At 43.1% G+C, this 17,388-nt stretch overlaps 1 protein-coding gene across 8 annotated transcripts in view; it reads left to right on the top strand.

The window, feature by feature from the left end:
- Window positions 1-17,388, top strand: part of AK8 (adenylate kinase 8) — a 219,116-nt gene that overhangs the window by 9,185 nt on the left and 192,543 nt on the right. For all 8 annotated transcript variants that reach the window (XM_049895181.1, XM_049895184.1, XM_049895180.1 and 5 more), the window contains 2 exons: window positions 1,041-1,090; window positions 8,874-8,987. In XM_049895181.1, the coding sequence (XP_049751138.1) occupies window positions 1,041-1,090; window positions 8,874-8,987 (164 nt within the window). The remainder of the gene's footprint in view (window positions 1-1,040; window positions 1,091-8,873; window positions 8,988-17,388) is intronic.

Raw genomic sequence — 17,388 nt, 5'->3', positions numbered from 1 at the left:
AGAAGGACACTGTCTACTTCCTTCTCTGTGTCTGCTCCAGAACTAGAAGGACATGCATGTCCCACTTCCTTTGCATGGATGAGATTCCCTCCTGGTGGCCTGGCAGAAATGGGCTCTACACGTAGACTTAGAGGCTCAAGAGAGTTGGAATGGACATCTGTTTATCCATACCCTTGGGCCAGTGGCCAGACTAAGTTTGGCAAAGGCACAGGTCTGGTTTCCCTGCCCTCTGCCTCTGTATGCTTCCCTTCCACTGGTAGGGGAGAAAGGTGACATAACCAACATGGCGTTCGGCAGGAAGCGTGGACCCATCTGTCCAGACAGCACATCTTGTTTCCTTCATTTTGACCCAAATGCACACATCTTCTAGTGCTCTTCTTAAGATGGTGCTCTTTTCTTTTCCAATCGCCAGTACCTACTCAGTCTGGTGGCCACCTTAGGAGTTCTGTGGGGCAGGAACATGCCAGAGCCAGCACTATAACACTGAAGTAAGCTGCCAGTCTTTTTTCCATTTGCATAGAAATGCCCATATTTGAAAACAGACTTTCCTATATTGGGTTCTATAAATCTGGTCCACACGCTCCAGGCTTTTTCCCATTACTTCCTTCTGTAAAATGATGGGAAATACAATTTGCTAAATAAAAAGGCATAAATATAAAAAAATGCTTTGAAGGTCGATTTAAATAAAATACAGCTTTATTTGAGAGAGCATCCCCAAGACAAAGTCCCTGTTTAAAATGCTTTATGGTGTTTGAAATCCCAATTGTTCTTGATATTTATTAGTTTGGCAAACAAGTTACCGTGTCCATGTCCCCTTGGAGACAGAAAAATAAACCATCTCAGTGATCGCTTACCTCTCTAAACACAGAGAGTGTGTTCTATGGGGAGAGCATCTCTGAGCTGCTGGGTTACAAATGGCTGTGTCACGAGCAGAAAATGAAATCTGGGGAGGAAAGAAATAAATACACCCAGAGTGCTGCAGACATGGAAGGCTGCTTTGTCATACCAAGTGGTGACATTCACATTTTTTTATTCCACAGTGCCGAAGATTGTGATATTAGGTCCACCTGCCTCGGGGAAAACAACTATAGTAAGTGTATCATATTAAGTGTTATAATGCTGTAATATCTCATTTATTCTATAGAGCTGGAATGAGACTCTGCACCTCAGTGAATTTTCAGTGCAACTGAGCTTTGCTTCTTTTCCTTCTCCTCCTTCCTAACTTATTTTCTTATTACAGAAAGTAGCATGTGTTCCTAGTAAAAAAGCCTAGAAAATAAAACAGAAAAAAAAACCCAAAAATATAATTCCCCCATCATAATAATAACAACTAACAGGTAAGCATTGTTTTAATATTTTGGAGCATACCTTCCAGAGTTTTCTCCATGGCTACATGTACACTGTCCACATACTCTCTTTCTTTTCCCCAATTCTCAGCTTCTGTTTTACTCAAAGACAGCATTGGTTATTCAGTGGGGAGGAGGGATTACATTTAGAGCCAGAAATCTTGGGTCTGCATCCTGGTTCTGCCTTATGTGTATTTGACGACTTGGACGTTTCACTGCATTTCTTTAAATCTCAATTTCCATGCCTTTTGCAATGGGGGACCATGTTTCCCTTTCAAGGATTGGTGCTGGAATTAAATGAGGAAAGGGTGGTTTTAACAATATCAGTCACTCTCTTCTCCATCCACCCAGCTACCTCCAAAAAGCTGCCAGAAATTCAGCCCTGAGTGTAGTCTTCATTTGGTCTTTAGGGTAAATTTCTAGGAAGTAGAAATGCTGGGTCAAACAGCATATGCATCTCAAAGACTCTTGGTATGGAATCCTGAGATCCATTCTTAAGTTTTAATTATGAAATACGTCAATCAGAGAAGGATAATAGATACTCATGTGCTCCAAACCCAGGTATTACAGAAATTTATCATTTTTCCATTTTGCTTTGATTGATCTCTCTTCATTTTAAAGAAAATATAACTTTAAAGATACAGCCAGTACCCCCATCCTACCTCACCCCCTTTTTTTGTCTCTCCTTCCCAGAAGGCAACCACTGCCTCGAAGCTTGTATGCTTCATTCCATCTACATTTTTAGTCCTTAAGCTTCATTTTTTTAAGTGCTAAAACTTGTTAAAATTTTAATCATCTGAGATAGAACTCTTTCTAACCTTGGCTTTTAAAAGCCTGGTTAATAAGCATCAGTGAACCCTTCCTTGGTGACTGAGTCATCCCTATGAGCCCTGGTCACAGGTCAGTATGATGTGGCAGGCTGCTTTGTCTCAGTAACTGACACCTTGCTTTATTCTGGAAAGGAATTAAGATGGCCGATCGGTGCATGAAATAACCTGCATCTGCTATACTTTTGGAATTAGTATACGAAAAAAACAAAACAAACCCGTTGCCATCCAGTTGATTCCAACTCATAACAACCGTATAGGACAGAGTAGAACTGACTCATAGAGTCTCCAAGGAGTGCCTGGTTGATTTGAACTGCCGACATTTTGGTTAGCAGCTGTAGCTCTTAACTGCTATACCATCAGGGTTTCCAGAATTAGTATGCTGTTCTATTTATCTGCTATTCATAAGATTGTCACTGGCTAATTCTTTTCAGAAGTAGACTGCTGGGTCCTTCTTCCTAGTCTGGAAGCTCAGCTGAAACCTGTCCTCCATGGGTGGCGCTGCTGGTATCTGAATACCAGTGGCATAGCTTCTAGCATTGCAGCAACACGCAAGCCCCCACAGTACGACAAACTGACATATTTATCTGTCTTCCATCCATCCGCTCGTCTTTTTTTTTTTTTTTAATTTTTATTGTGCTTTAAGTAAAAGTTTACAAATCAAGTCAGTCTCTCACACCTTGCTACATACTCCCAATTGCTCTCCCCCTAATGGGACAGTCTGCTCCCTCCCTCCACTCTCTTTGTGTCCATTCCGCCAGCTTCTAACCCCCTCTACCCTCTCATCTCCCCTCCAGGGAGGAGATGCCAACATAGTCTCAAGTGTCCACCTGTTCCAAGAAACTCACTCCTCACCAGCGTCCCTCTCCATCCCATTGTCCAGGCCAATCCCTGTCTGAAGAGTTAGCTTTGGGAATGGTTCCTGTCCTGGGCCAACAGAAAGTCTAGGGGCCATGACCGCCGGGGTTCTTCCAGTCTCAGTCAGACCATTAAGTCTGGTCTTTTTACGAGAATTTGGGGTCTGCATCCCGCTGCTCTCTTGTTCCCTCAGGGGTTCTCTGTTGTTTTCCCTGTCAGGGCAGTCATCGGTTGTAGCTGGGCACCATCTAGTTCTTCTGGTCTTAGGATGATGTAGTCCTTGGCTCATGTGGCCCTTTCTGTCTCTTGGGTTCATAACTACCCGGTGTCCTTGGTGTTCTTCATTCTCCTTTGGTCCAGGTAGGTTGAGATCAATTGATGCATCTTAGATGGCTGCTTGCTAGCATTTAAGACCCCAGACGCCACTCTCCAAAGTGGGATGCAGAATGTTTTCTTAATAGATTTTATTATGCCAGTTGACTTAGATGTCCCCTGAAACCATGGTCCCCAAACCCCCGCCCCTGCTACACTGGCCTTTGAAGCATTCAGTTTATTCAGGAAACTTCTCTGCTTTTGGTTTGGTCCAGTTGTGCTGACTTCACCTGTATTGTCTTTCCCTTCACCTAAAGCAGTTCTTATCTACTGTCTAATTAGTGAATACCCCTCTCCCACCTTTCTTCCCTCCCCCGTCTCATAACCATCAAAGAATATTTTCTTCTCTGTTTAAACTATTTCTTGAGTTCTTATAATAGTGGTCTTATACAATACTTGTCCTTTTGCAACTAATTTCACTCAGCATAATGCCTTCCAGATTCCTCCATGTTATGAAATATTTCACAGATTCATCACTGTTCTTTATCGATGTGTAGTATTCCATTGTGTGAATATACCATAATTTATTTATCCATTCATCCATGGATGGGCACCTTGGTTGCCTCCATCTTTTTGCTATTGTAAACAGTGCTGCAGTGAATATGGGTGTGCATATATCCGTTCGTGTAAAGGCTCTTATTTCTCTAGGATATATTCCAAGAAGTGGGATTGCTGGATCGTATGTAGTTCTATTTCTAGCTTTTTAAGGAAGCACCAAATCAGTTTCCAAAGTAGTTGTACCATTTTACATTCCCACTAGCAGGGTATAAGTGTTCCAGTCTCTCTACAACCTCTCCAACATTTATTATTTTGCGTTTTTTGGATTAATACCAGCCTTGTTGGAGGGAGATGCAATCTCATTGTAGTTTTGATTTGCATTTCTCTAATGGCTAATGATGGTGAGCATTTCCTCATGTGTCTGTTAGCTACCTGAATGTCTTCTTTAGTGAAGTGTCTATTCATATCTTTTGCCCATTTTTTAATTGGGTTATTTGTCTTTTTGTAGTTGAGTTTTTGCAGTATCGTGTAGATTTTAGAGATCAGGCGCTGATTGGAAATGTCATAGTTAAAAACGTCTTCCCAGTCTGTAGGTAGTCTTTTTACTCTTTTGGTGAAGTCTTTGGATGAGCATAGGTGTTTGATTTTTAGGAGCTCCCAGTTATCCACTTTTTCTTCTGTATTCTTAGTAATGTTTTTATACTGTTTATGCCATGTGTCAGGGCTCCTAACGTTGTCCCTATTTTTTCTTCCATGGTCTTTATTGTTTTAGATTTTATATTTAGGTCTTTGATCCATTTTGAGTTAGTTTTTGTGCGTGGAGTGAGGTATGGGTCTTGTTTCATTTTTTCGCAGATGAATATCCAGTTATGCCAGCACCATTTGTTAAAAAGACTGTCTTTTCCCCATTTAACTGTTTTGGGGCCTTTGTCAAATATCAGCTGCTCATATGTGGATGGATTTATGTCTGGATTCTCAATTCTGTTCCATTGGTCCATGTATCTGCTGTTGTACCAGTACCAGGCTGTTTTGACTACTGTGGCGGTATAATAGGTTCTAAAATCAGGTAAAGTAAGGCCTCCCACTTTGTTCTTCTCTTTCAGTAATGCCTTATTTATCTGGGGCCTCGTTCCCTTCCATATGAAGTTGGCGATTTGTTTCTCCATCTCATTAAAGAACATCGTTGGGATTTGGATCAGAATTGCATTAAATGTATAGATCGCTTTTGGTAGAATAGAGATTTTCACAATGTTAAGTCTTCCTATCCACGAGCAAGGTATGTTCTTCCACTTATGTAAGTCTCTTTTGGTTTCTTGCAGAAGTGTATTGTAGTTTTTTTGGTATAAGTCTTTTACATCTCTGGTAAGATTTATTCCTAACTATTTTATCTTCTTGGGGGCTACTGTAAATGGTATTGATTTGGTGATTTCCTCTTCGATGTTCTTTTTGTTGGTGTAGAGGAATCCAACTGGTTTTTGTATGTTTATCTTGTATCCCAATACTCTGCTGAACTCTTCTATTAGTTTCAGTAGTTTTCATGAGGATTAGGGTTTTCTGTGTATAAGATCATGTTATCTGCAAATAGATATGCTTTTACTTCTTCCTTGCCAATCTGGATGCCCTTTATTTCTTTATCTAGCCTAATTGCTCTGGCTAGGACCTCCAGCACAACGTTGAGTAAGAGTGGTGGTAAAGGGCATCCTTGTCTGGTTCCCGATCTCCAGGGGAATGCTTTCAGGCTCTCTCCATTTAGGATGATGTTGGCTATTGGCTTTTTATAAATGCCCTTTATTATGTTGAGGAATTTTCCTTCTGTTCCTATTTGGCTGAGAGTTTTTGTCATGAATGCTTGTTGAACTTTGTCAAATGCCTTTTCTACATCAATTGATGAAATCATGTGATTCTCGTCCTTTGTTTTATTTATATGATAGATTACATTAATTGTTTTTTAAATATTGAACCATCCCTGCATACCTGGTATGAATCCCACTTGGTCATGGTGAATTATTTTTTTGATACATCATTGAATTCTATTGGCTAGAATTTTGTTGAGGATTTTTGCATCTAAGTTCATGAGGGATATAGGTCTGTAATTTTCTTTTTTTGTGGTGTCTATCTGGTTTTGGTACCAGGGATATGCTGGCTTCATAGAGTGAGTTTGGGAGTATTCTGGCCTATTCTATGCTCTGAAATACCTTTAGTAGTAGTGGTGTTAACTCTTCTCTGAAAGTTTGGTAGAACTCTGCAGTGAAGCCATCAGGGCCAGGGTTTTTTTTTTTTTGTTGGGAGTTTTTTGATTACCTTTTCAAGCTCTTCTTTCTTTATGGGTCCATTTAGTTGTTCTACCTCTGTTTGTGTTAGTTTAGGTAGGTAGTGTGTTTGTAGAAATTCATCCATTTCTTCTAGGTTTTCAAATTTGTTGGAGTACAGTTTTTCATAGTAATCTGATGTGATTCTTTTAATTCCAATTAGTTGTGTTGTGATATTGCCCATCTCATCTCTTATTCGGGTTATTTGCTTCCTCTCCTGTTTTTCTTTTGTCAGTTTGTCCAGTGGTTTGTCAATTTTGTTGATGTTTTCAAAGAACCAGCTTTTGATCTTGTTAATTCTTTCAATTTTTTTTCTGTTTTCTATTTTATTTAATTCTGCTCTAATTTTAATTATTTGGTTTCTTCTGGTGCCTGAGGGTTTCTTTTGTTGCTCTCTTTCTATGTGTTCAAGTTGTAGGGATAATTCTTTGATGTTGGGCCTTTCTTCTTTTTGTATGTGTGCATTTATTGATGTAAATTGACCTCTGAGCACTGCTTTTGCTGTGTCCCAAAGGTTCTGATAGGAAGTTTTTTCATTCTCGTTGGATTCTATGAATTTCTTTATTCCATCCTTAATGTCATCTATATAAAAAAAAAAACATCTATAGTCCAGTCTTTTTTGAGCAGGGTATTGCTCAGTTTCCAAACATTTGATTTCTTTTCCCTGCTTTTTCTGTTATTGATTTCTACTTTTATGGCCTTATGGTCAGAGAAGATGCTTTGTAATATTTCAGTGTTTCGGATTCTGCTAAGGCTTGCTTTATGACCTAATATGTGGTCTATTCTAGAGAATGTTCCAAGTGCACTAGAAAAGAAAGTATGCTTGACTGCTGTTGGCATCCACCTTTTTATCTCTCTGTAATTTTTTAATTTAATTCCTCAGTATCAGGGAGTCAACTTTCACTCTTTTATGTAGCCAACCCAGCTGAGTCCAACAACTCTCCTTGTTTTACTGCTAGAAACCAGGGCTCCCAGTACTGCCAATCATTAGCATTACCCAAGGTGCTTTGAAAATTGGAGGTTCATGATATGGATTGAACTGTGTCTTCCCAAAATATGGGTTGTAAATCCTAGCCTCTATGCCTGTGGTTATAACCCCATTTGGGAATGAGTTGTCTTTGTTATGTGAATGCTGCAGGATTAGTGTAGGATATATTTTGAGTCAATCTCTTTTGAGATATAAAAGAGATTAAACAAACAAGCAGAGAGAAGCAGAGATGGGGTAAGTAAGGTAGATGCCAGGACACGTGGAGATCTCCAAGGAACCAGGAGGCAAGAGCTGAAGAGACAAGGACCTTCCTCCGGAGCTGGCAGAGAAAGCCTTCCCCTAGAGCCAGTGGTCTGAATTTAGACTTCTAGCCTTCTAAACTGTGAGAAAATAAACTTCTCTTTGTTAAAGCCATGCACTTGTGGTATTTCTGTTATAGGAGCACTAGATAACTTAGGCAGTTCCTGAACTTCCTTCCAGATCTACTGAATCAGAATCACGTGGGTTGGGGTCAGGAAACTAGTTTGAAAATGCTGCCCAGGTGATTCTGATATTGGAAAGTGGAACACCAGACTCTGCATTTAGACAACAAGCTTATTGGAATTATGTTTTAAAGAAGAATCAGGTTGCTCAGTGGGAGGGTCTCCTTTTGGTAAAGGGCTTTTCTTTTGTCTTTGAGATATTTGATCCTCTGAAACATATTTGCTTCCTTCCTAGTTCTAGCTCTTCTCTGGATCACTGGTGGGGATGTGCTGGGTAGAATTAATGAAGTGTCTGTGATTCCAAGCACCAGAGACCTTCCTTTTTCAAGTCCCAACTTGGCTGAGGCAATCGGGTTTGTAGTCCCTGATGAGATCAGGTCCCGACAGCTCTCAGCTGGTGTTTCAGCCACAAGCACCAACATTGGTGAATTTGCTGTCCCTGCCCCTGACCGCCTGTGAGGGACACACAGATCCTAATTTTACAATGATAAAATGATATGTAGTAAAATCCAAATGGAGAGCCCTGAAGGGTTTTTTTTTTTTTTTTTTGGATATTTTTCCTGCTGAGTCTCAGCACAGAGAACAAAGAGAGTTAAGGTTCACACCAGCCCGGGGGACCTGGAAGGGCCTTCAGGTCATCCCGATGCTGCATTGATCATCAGCATAATTTTGGTGTTAAGAACGTTTTAGTACATTATTAGTCTTTAAAATTTATTCTTCACATGTAGGGTGTTGATAGTAATTGTCAACTAAATATTCAGTTGGCTGGAATACTTCATCTCCCATACTTTAAGAAAAATGAACATGGAATGTGGATTGTGATCCATATTTGGTCGTTTCCTCACATTTCATGTTATAAACCTCTCTTGAGCTGGAAATTTGTGGTACAAAGAGCTTGAAAAATCATGCCAAGGGTAGTCAAAAAGCACAGCCCATTTGTAGGTTTTCAGCTCCATTAAAGGTCAATGGCTGGGTGAAGAAGAGATGATATACAAGCAGAATTCTTTGGCTGGAAGGTACTTTATGGGTTTGTCTTACTCAGTGCCCTCCCTCCAGCCAGAATTAACTGTGCCTTCCCCAACATGGCCAACCTTTTCTAGTGGAATATGGAAGAACTTAGGCATTTGAATATAGTTCTCTTAATATATTCACAGCTTTGACTGAAATTTTCTTTACCTCTTTTCTTTCTCCAGGCAATGTGGCTTTGCAAACATCTGAACAGCAATCTCCTCACCATGGAGAACTTGATGGCAAAAAAGTTTTCCCAGCTGGCTGCTGAAGCCACAAGGCACTATCAGAAATCCAAGGTAGGACTGCCCTCCCCACCCTCAACAGTGACAGAGCTCCCAAGGCCAGCCCTCTTCCCCTGCCCAGCTCAGCTAGTTTCCATCTCCTTTTGGATCACATGAAAGAGTTTAAAATGAGATGCAGGCAGATGCAGATGAGGTGTATATGGTGGGAAAAGATGATTCATAGAATGAGGGAGACTGCTTTGTATTGATGTAGCAATTCAGGTTTACTCCTTCTTCAAGTCAGCTAAGTAAAGTATATGAGGATGGGTGAGTCTTCATTCCACAGACGTGTACTGATGGCTTGCACCAGGGCACACAGGGCTGAGCTGGGCTGGGAGTTTAAATGGCAGCCGTCCAGCTGTCCCCAGAATGGAAAGACCCCTGTGTGCTGTACCTTAGGGGCATTTTGCTTCTGTAGCCCCAAGCACCCTGTAGTCCAGTGCTGTCTGCCTTCTCCAGGCAGTCCCCCATGTACTCTGCCCTGCTCATGCAGGTCTGTGCTGGAGCATCCCAGGAGCACCGAGTGTTCCGTTTCAAAATTCTACCAGCTCTATATTTGAAAAACATTTTTTTCTGAAAGGAAAAAAAGGGCTTGATCATGTTGTTTCTCATTAATACAAATAACCAACCAGTTGCTGTCAAGTCAGTTCGAACTCATGGTGACCCTATGAATGTGAGATTAGAACTGTGCTCCACAGGGTTTTGGAAGACTGATTTTTTAGAAGGAGATCTCCAGGCCCTTCCTCTGAGGTGCTTCTGGGTAGACTCAAACCCCCAACCTCTGCGTTAGCAGCTGAGCATATTAACCATTTGTACTGGCTAAAACCAAAAACCAAAGCCGTTGCTGTCTAGTTGATTCCGACTCACAGCAACCTTAGAGGACAGAGTAGAACTGCCCCATACTGCTTCCAAGGAACGCCTGGTAGATTCAAGATGCTGGCCTTTTGGCTAGCAGCTGTGGCTCTTAACCACTATGTCACCAGACTCCTTAATACAAATAGAAACTTAAAAGTATTTCTTCAGAATTACCTTTGAAGCATAAGCAGGGATGTGCCCTTTTGGGCTTTCTTCACTGAGATTCAGGCTGTGTCATGTCTGTGAGGGAGACAGCTGAGAACACTGTTAAAGATCGCTGTGTTTGTTGAGCACTTGCTATGTGCCCAGCACTTTCCAAGCCTCCTCCCATCCTCCCCCCACTCCCCAATCTCACCGCTTTACCAACTGATGAAAAAGCCAAGGCCTGTGGAGGTTACATAATTGCTCAGGCATGGGCAGGATTCAACCCAACTGATATCCTACACAGAGCCCCACCGTGGTGCCCTCAGCCCTTCCATTGCTTAAAATCAAGGGTGTAAGAGCCCAGCACCAAAATCAGCAAATGAATTAAATACCAGCTGACGCAGCCAGCCATACTTACATATGAAGGAAGTGAACTCTCATCACTCATGTGATATCTGATGACTCCTTCAAGCCAAACTTTTAAACTTCAGTCACTCACCATGCCAAAGATTAAAAAACAAAAAAACAGTGTAGGTTAAATTCGAGCAGGGCAGATAAAGAAATTACAAAAAATTTGACTGTAAGTGGAGTGTGGCAGTGAAAGAGTTAAGGGCATGATCACTGGAGGGGACTCTGTGGTGGCCCCCTTCCCTGGTGCCCTAAGCACGGGTTTTTTTTCTTTGCATAGTGGTTAATCCGGGCTGGGGTCTCCCACCAGCTCTCTGTGTGGAGCCTATGGACCAGAGCTGGTTTTGTCCCAGTCTTCATTTGTTGAGCAAGGTAGAGGGACGTGGCTGCTGTTCCTTGGAAAATTCGGAAGTGACTTTCCAGGCTTTATGGGACCAGCAGTGAGTGGTGGCTGGCAGGACAACTCTCTTGGCCAGACCTTGGTTGCAAGTAGCAGGAATCCTCCCACACTAGGTCTGAAGGAGGTCACCAAGACTCATGGAACCTCAGTAGAGTAAGCCAGTAGCTTCTTGGCTTGGTGCCCATGAAGAAGGCAGCTGCCCTTGGCCTCTCTCTTCCTTGTTGGGGCCACTGGGTCTCTTATCTTGGTTCTGTCTGCCATTTTCTTCCTTCTCCTCTCCTCCCTGCCTCTCTTGACCATGCTCCTGGCTACTCATGGCTGCCACCCCTTTCCTAGGTTTCTGTGTCCTTAGTTCAAACCACCCACAGGGGCAGCCCCAAGGGTAAGTTCTTAGAACAGGAACCTGAAGGGGCCAGCTGGTCAGCTGTTCACAGGACGTGATCGGCCCTGGTGAGGGGTGTACAAAAAGCACAGTGCAGCCATGTAGCATGGACATGGCTGTGGGGGCCCTTTGGGGTGAGGGCAGTTCTCAGAGTGAGGAGTGTGACTTAGGCAGAACCTCCAAATTTGCCTGTTACAGTAACTGGATAGAAAAGACAGAAAGTGTCACTCTGCAAGGTTAGCCATCTCCAGTGGGTTTCTTGCCCCCAAGTTCCCTGGCGAGGACTCTCAGCCCATGGGGGAGTGGAGAGATGCCCTGTCCCGCCTACAGCATGGGGGGACACTAGCTTCGGCCGGGGGGGGGGGGGGTGGGGATGGGGAACGTGGTTTTAGAAAGAAAGTGGTTATCTCATTTTCTGCAGAAGATTAAGCCTTTAAGGGTGGGGGAAGCAGGCTTATTTCTAGGATAAAGATGCTCTTATTAGTTCTTAAAATTCAGCATGGGGAGGAGTTTAAGGAAATTCCTCCTGGGTTTCATTACACTAATTACCAACATATTTCAGACCACATCGAAGTGCTTTCAAGGGTGTCTTGTTGGGGTTCCTTGGCTCGGAGGGAAGATAAAAGGCAAGGACGTCAGGACTAATCAAGGAGTAAAAGGGTCTGAGGAGCTGAAATGGGTGCGTGTCAGGGCTCGGCTGTGTGCGGCCTTGTCTGTGGATGGCTGCCTGCCGGAAAGGGCTCTAATTAAATGTCTTTTTTTTTTTTTTTTTTTTACCCAGTAGCCTGTTGTTTTATTTTTTATTTATTTATTAATAACTTTTATTAAGCTTCAAGTGAACGTTTACAAATCCAATCAGTCTGTCACATATAAGTTTACATACATTTCACTCCCTACTCCCACTTACTCTCCCCCTCTTGAGTCAGCCCTTTCAGTCTCTCCTTTCTTGACAATTTTGCCTGCTTCCCTCTCTCTCTATCCTCCCATCCCCCCTCCAGACAAGAGTTGCCAACACAATCTCAAGTGTCCACCTGATATAATTAGCTCACTCTTCATCAGCGTCTCTCTCCCACCCGCTGACCAGTCCCTTTCATTTCTGATGAGTTGTCTTCGGGGATGGTTCCTGTCCTGTGTCAACAGAAGGTCTGGGGAGTATGGCTGCCGGGATTCCTCCAGTCTCAGTCAGACCATTAAGTTTGGTCTTTTTATGAGAATTTGGGGTCTGCATCCCACTGATCTCCTGCTCCCTCAGGGGTCCTCTGCTGTACTCCCTGTCAGGGCAGTCATTGATTGTGGCCGGGCACCAACTAGTTCTTCTGGTCTCAGGATGATGTAGGTCTCTGGTTCATGTGGCCCTTTCTGTCTCTTGGGCTCTTAGTTGCCGTGTGGGCTTGGTGTTCTTCATTTTCCTTTGCTCCAGGTGGGTTGAGACCAATTGCTGCATCTTAGATGGCCGCTTGTTAGCATTTAAGACCCCAGACGCCACATTTCAAAGTGGGATGCAGAATGATTTCATAATAGAATTATTTTGCCAATTGACTTAGAACTCCCCGCAAACCATGTTCCCCAGACCCCCGCGCTTGCTCCGCTGAGCTTTGAAGCATTCATTTTATCCCGGAAACTTCTTTGCTTTTGGTCCAGTCCAATTGAGCTGACCTTCCATGTATTGAGTGTTGTCTTTCCCTTCACCTAAAGCAGTTCTTATCTACTGATTAATCAATAAAAAAACCCTCTCCCACCCTCCCTCCCTCCCCCCCTCGTAACCACAAAAGTATGTGTTCTTCTCAGGTTTACTATTTCTCAAGATCTTATAATAGTGGTCTTATACAATATTCGTCCTTTTGCCTCTGACTAATTTCGCTCAGCATAATGCCTTCCAGGTTCCTCCATGTTATGAAATGTTTCAGAGATTCGTCACCGTTCTTTATGGATGCGTAGTATTCCATTGTGTGAATATACCACAATTTATTTACCCATTCATCCGTTGATGGACACCTTGGTTGCTTCCAACTTTTTGCTATTGTAAACAGAGCTGCAATAAACATGGGTGTGCATATATCTGTTTGTATGAAGGCTCTTGTATCTCTAGGGTATATTCCTAGGAGTGGGATTTCTGGGTTGTATGGTAGTTCTATTTCTAACTGTTTAAGATAACGCCAGATAGATTTCCAAAGTGGTTGTACCATTTTACATTCCCACCAGCAGTGTATGAGAGTTCCAATCTCTCCGCAGCCTCTCCAACATTTATTATTTTGTGTTTTTTGGATTAATGCCAGCCTTGCTGGTGTGAGATGGAATCTCATCGTAGTTTTAATTTGCATTTCTCTAATGGCTAATGATCGAGAGCATTTTCTCATGTATCTGTTGGCTGCCTGAATATCTTCTTTAGAGAAATGTGTGTTCATATCCTTTGCCCACTTCTTGATTGGGTTGTTTGTCTTTTTGTGGTTGAGTTTTGACAGAATCATGTAGATTTTAGAGATCAGGCGCTGGTCTGAGATGTCATAGCTGAAAATTCTTTCCCAATCTGTAGGTGGTCTTTTTACTCTTTTGGTGAAGTCTTTAGATGAGCATAGGTGTTTGATTTTTAGGAGCTCCCAGTTATCGGGTTTCTCTTCATCATTTTTGGTAATGTTTTGTATTCTGTTTATACCTTGTATTAGGGTTGTCCCAATTTTTTCTTCCATGATCTTTATCGTTTTAGTCTTTATGTTTAGGTCTTTGATCCACTTGGAGTTAGTTTTTGTGCATGGTGTGAGGTATGGGTCCTGTTTCATTTTTTTGCAAATGGATATCCAGTTATGCCAGCACCATTTGTTAAAAAGGCTATCTTTTCCCCAGTTAATTGACACTGGTCCTTTGTCAAATATCAGCTGCTCATACGTGGATGGATCTATGTCTGGGTTCTCAATTCTGTTCCATTGGTCTATGTGTCTGTTGTTGTACCAATACCAGGCTGTTTTGACTACTGTGGCTGTATAATAGGTTCTGAAGTCAGGTAAGGTGAGGCCTCCCACTTTCTTCTTCTTTTTCAGTAGTGCTTTGCTTATCCGGGGCTTCTTTCCTTTCCATATGAAATTGGTGATTTGTTTCTCTATCCCCTTAAAATATGACATTGGAATTTGGATCGGAAGTGCGTTAAATGTATAGATGGCTTTTGGTAGAATAGACATTTTTACTATGCTAAGTCTTCCTATCCATGAGCAAGGTATGTTTTTTAAATGTCGTTTTTAAAGCATCTGCTGATTCGGAGTCTTCATGGCTCTTTTTTCAGAGAGCCTTCAAATACTTAATTTCCTCATAGTAATCTTGGCTCTGTACTCCTAAGTAGAATCTCCTCTTGGCATTGCTTGTGTTCACCGACATCTCCATTCTAGGCAATTCCAAAAGATTTCCAAAGTACTTCTTAATCACCTACTGTGTGCCATGGGAGATCCAAAGACAAATTCCTTCTCTTTGCCCCTGGGAGCTCCCAGCCCAATGGAGGATACTGATGGTACCACAAAACTGAACACACCAGGACATGGGAGTGAGAAATTCTTCATTCAAATCAACTAATTGGTGGCTTTGTTAATTAATTCATTTATTCAGTAAATGTTCTCTGAGGACCTGCCATACTAAGTCCTGGGTGCTGGCTCTGGGCTGAAAGGGGTACAAGCTGTGTGGGATTTAGAGGCTCTGTGGAGCCATAACCACAGTCATGATAAGCAAAGCCTTCCTAAAGGACACAATTGTGATGTTCCATAAATGGGAAGAGCCCGGAATGGGGAAAAGCACTACAAAACCCACGTGGGCAGGAGTGCCCCCAAGGCAGCCAGGGATTAGAGACAGTTTTTTTTGTTGTTGTTTTTAACTGTTTATTTTGAAATAGAGATATTCGGAAGGAGAGAAAATCAAACCCATTGTCATCCAGTCGATTCCGACTCATAGCAACCCTATAGGACAGAGTAGAACCGCCATAGGGTTTCCAAGGAGCACCTCGTAGATTTGAACTGTTGACCTTTTGATTAGCAGCTGTAGCTCTTAACCACTACCCCACCAATAGTATAACAAATTTTCATGTACCACCACCTGGCTTCAACAATAATTCCTTCAATATCCAGTTAGGGTTAAAACCTTCTGGAGGAGACAGCGTTCTTGTACTCCTTTGTACCCTCTCCCTCTTTGCCCAGCCCCAGGACACTCTGCCACTCTGGCTTTTAAACACCTCAGGCAGTGTCATGCCCACTTCTGACCATCTGACTCTCCTGGGACAGAGCTGGAAGAGACGCTCAGCGCCCTGCCAACTCTGGCTGATGCTGACAGACTCCAACCAAGGCCATTGGCTGGTGACTTCGGCTTCATTTAAACACTGACCCCACAGGTCTTCCTGGAGGAGGTCAGAGAGACCCAAGGACATGGTAAATGCAACCGAAAGGAATATCAGAGTGACCCCAATGCTCATCCTTGTCGTCATGAAAGGGACAGAGTTTCCAACAATATTGCTTAGTTCCTCCCTTTTCCTTCTCACTGCAGTGACTCTAGCACCTTTTTCCTCAAACCCCTTCCCCACAAAAGTACCCTTCCTCAGACCCTAGCCTAAGATCACTTTTGTTCTCTTTCCCTTAAGTGAATTGAATTCATCTCCTTTGCCAAACCTTTCCCCTCATTTGCCCTCTCTGCTCGGTCTCTAAGCTGACCATTTGATTCACCGTCACAGATACCAGAAGGCTCAGGTGAGGTAGGCCCCGGGGGGTGGCGGCGGGGGGGACAGGGCTGGGACTGGGTAAGCCAAGGAGGCTCCCAGGGCACAAGATTTAAGAAGACATCCACTGTCAGGTGCTGACCCTGCACTTGACTGAGCCTGAGAGTGAGTGCCTCTTTAACTTTTGCGCCCTGAGAGCCTCGCTTGCTTCATCCTAGTCCCGGTCTTGGCAGGGAGTTTGAGAAATTAGAGGGGAACAAGTCTGGTGTCCAGGAGTAAGGTTAGGAGAAGGGGGGAGGCCAGGTACTGCTGTATAGTCACACGGAAGGTGATAAGAAGGTCAGGAGGTTCCAGGAAAAAAACCTTGTCTTCAGCAGGAGCTAGATTTGATTCCTTGGGGTGTTTCAGATTTAAGGCCATTCACTTATACTGTTAAAAGTATTATTGAAATCCCTGCAGAAATAATATGTATTTGCAAATTTGAAACTGCCTAGTCCAGAGGTTGTCAACCCGAGCAGCGTGTTAGAATCACCTGCGGGAGCGTTAAAAAAAATGGATGCCTGGATCCCACGGACTCATTTAGTCGAATCTCTGGGAGCAGAGCCAGGCATCAGCATTTAAAGAAATGCTCCCCAGAGAATTCTAACATACAGCCAGTTGAGAACCTCTGATTTAGTCTCTAACCGCCACTCCCCTTCTTCTCATTGCAACTACTATGTTTACAACACAATTATTGCCAGATCAAGATGTCTTAGGAATTCAACTGTTGCATTTGAGCAGAACAGCCTGTGTTTGTTGAGTGAGTAAATGACCACACTTTGAAGGCTGGTGGAAACAGGCTGGAGCAGGGACGCCTTTCCAAAGCTGAGTTCTTCCTTACTTCATTTGCCCATCCTGTGTAAATATTTAAAAATCCAAGGTACCCTCATGTACCCAAGTCCTCCAGCTGTCCAGAGTCACCCTTTCCTTTAATATCCAAATAGAAGAACTTGTGCCCTCACTCTGCATCCGACTGCACACAGAAACAATCCTCTTTTAGACATTTCTGAGAATTTTGTGGACTTGCTCATCCACTCTTGCTTCCAAGTCCTGCCTGATTGTCCTCATCCCCTCTGGCCATTCCATTTCCTCCTGCCCTGCTGTTTTCATTTCCTGGGGTGACTCTGAGACAAACATGAAGGAAGCCCTCATGGTCCTTCATGCCTAAAACAAGCATCACGCAAGGAGGTGGTGTGTAACAGGCCTTTTCTGAAGGTTGAGGTACTGGAGGGCCATTACAGCACAAGACAGGAAAGAGCTAAATCCAAGGATTGGCTGCTGTAACGTCTTTTTAAATTTTGTCAGCCTCTTCTCCATTCCAGGGTCTCTCTTACTGGCCACCTCACTCTAGGGGCCTGTCTGGACATTACTTTGTGGGCTCTGCTCTCTCCCTTCAAAACTTGTTCTCTTATCCCCTCACTTCCCTTGTCCTCCGCATACTTCCTGTCTCCCCATTCCAGACTCCGCCTGATCCCTGCCTTTCATAACTAAGAGACAGTTCATG

This window comes from Elephas maximus, chromosome 9 (genome assembly GCF_024166365.1).
Source record: "Elephas maximus indicus isolate mEleMax1 chromosome 9, mEleMax1 primary haplotype, whole genome shotgun sequence".
Classification (NCBI taxonomy): Eukaryota; Metazoa; Chordata; class Mammalia; order Proboscidea; family Elephantidae; genus Elephas; species Elephas maximus.
This window is presented reverse-complemented; position numbering and strand designations above follow the sequence as displayed.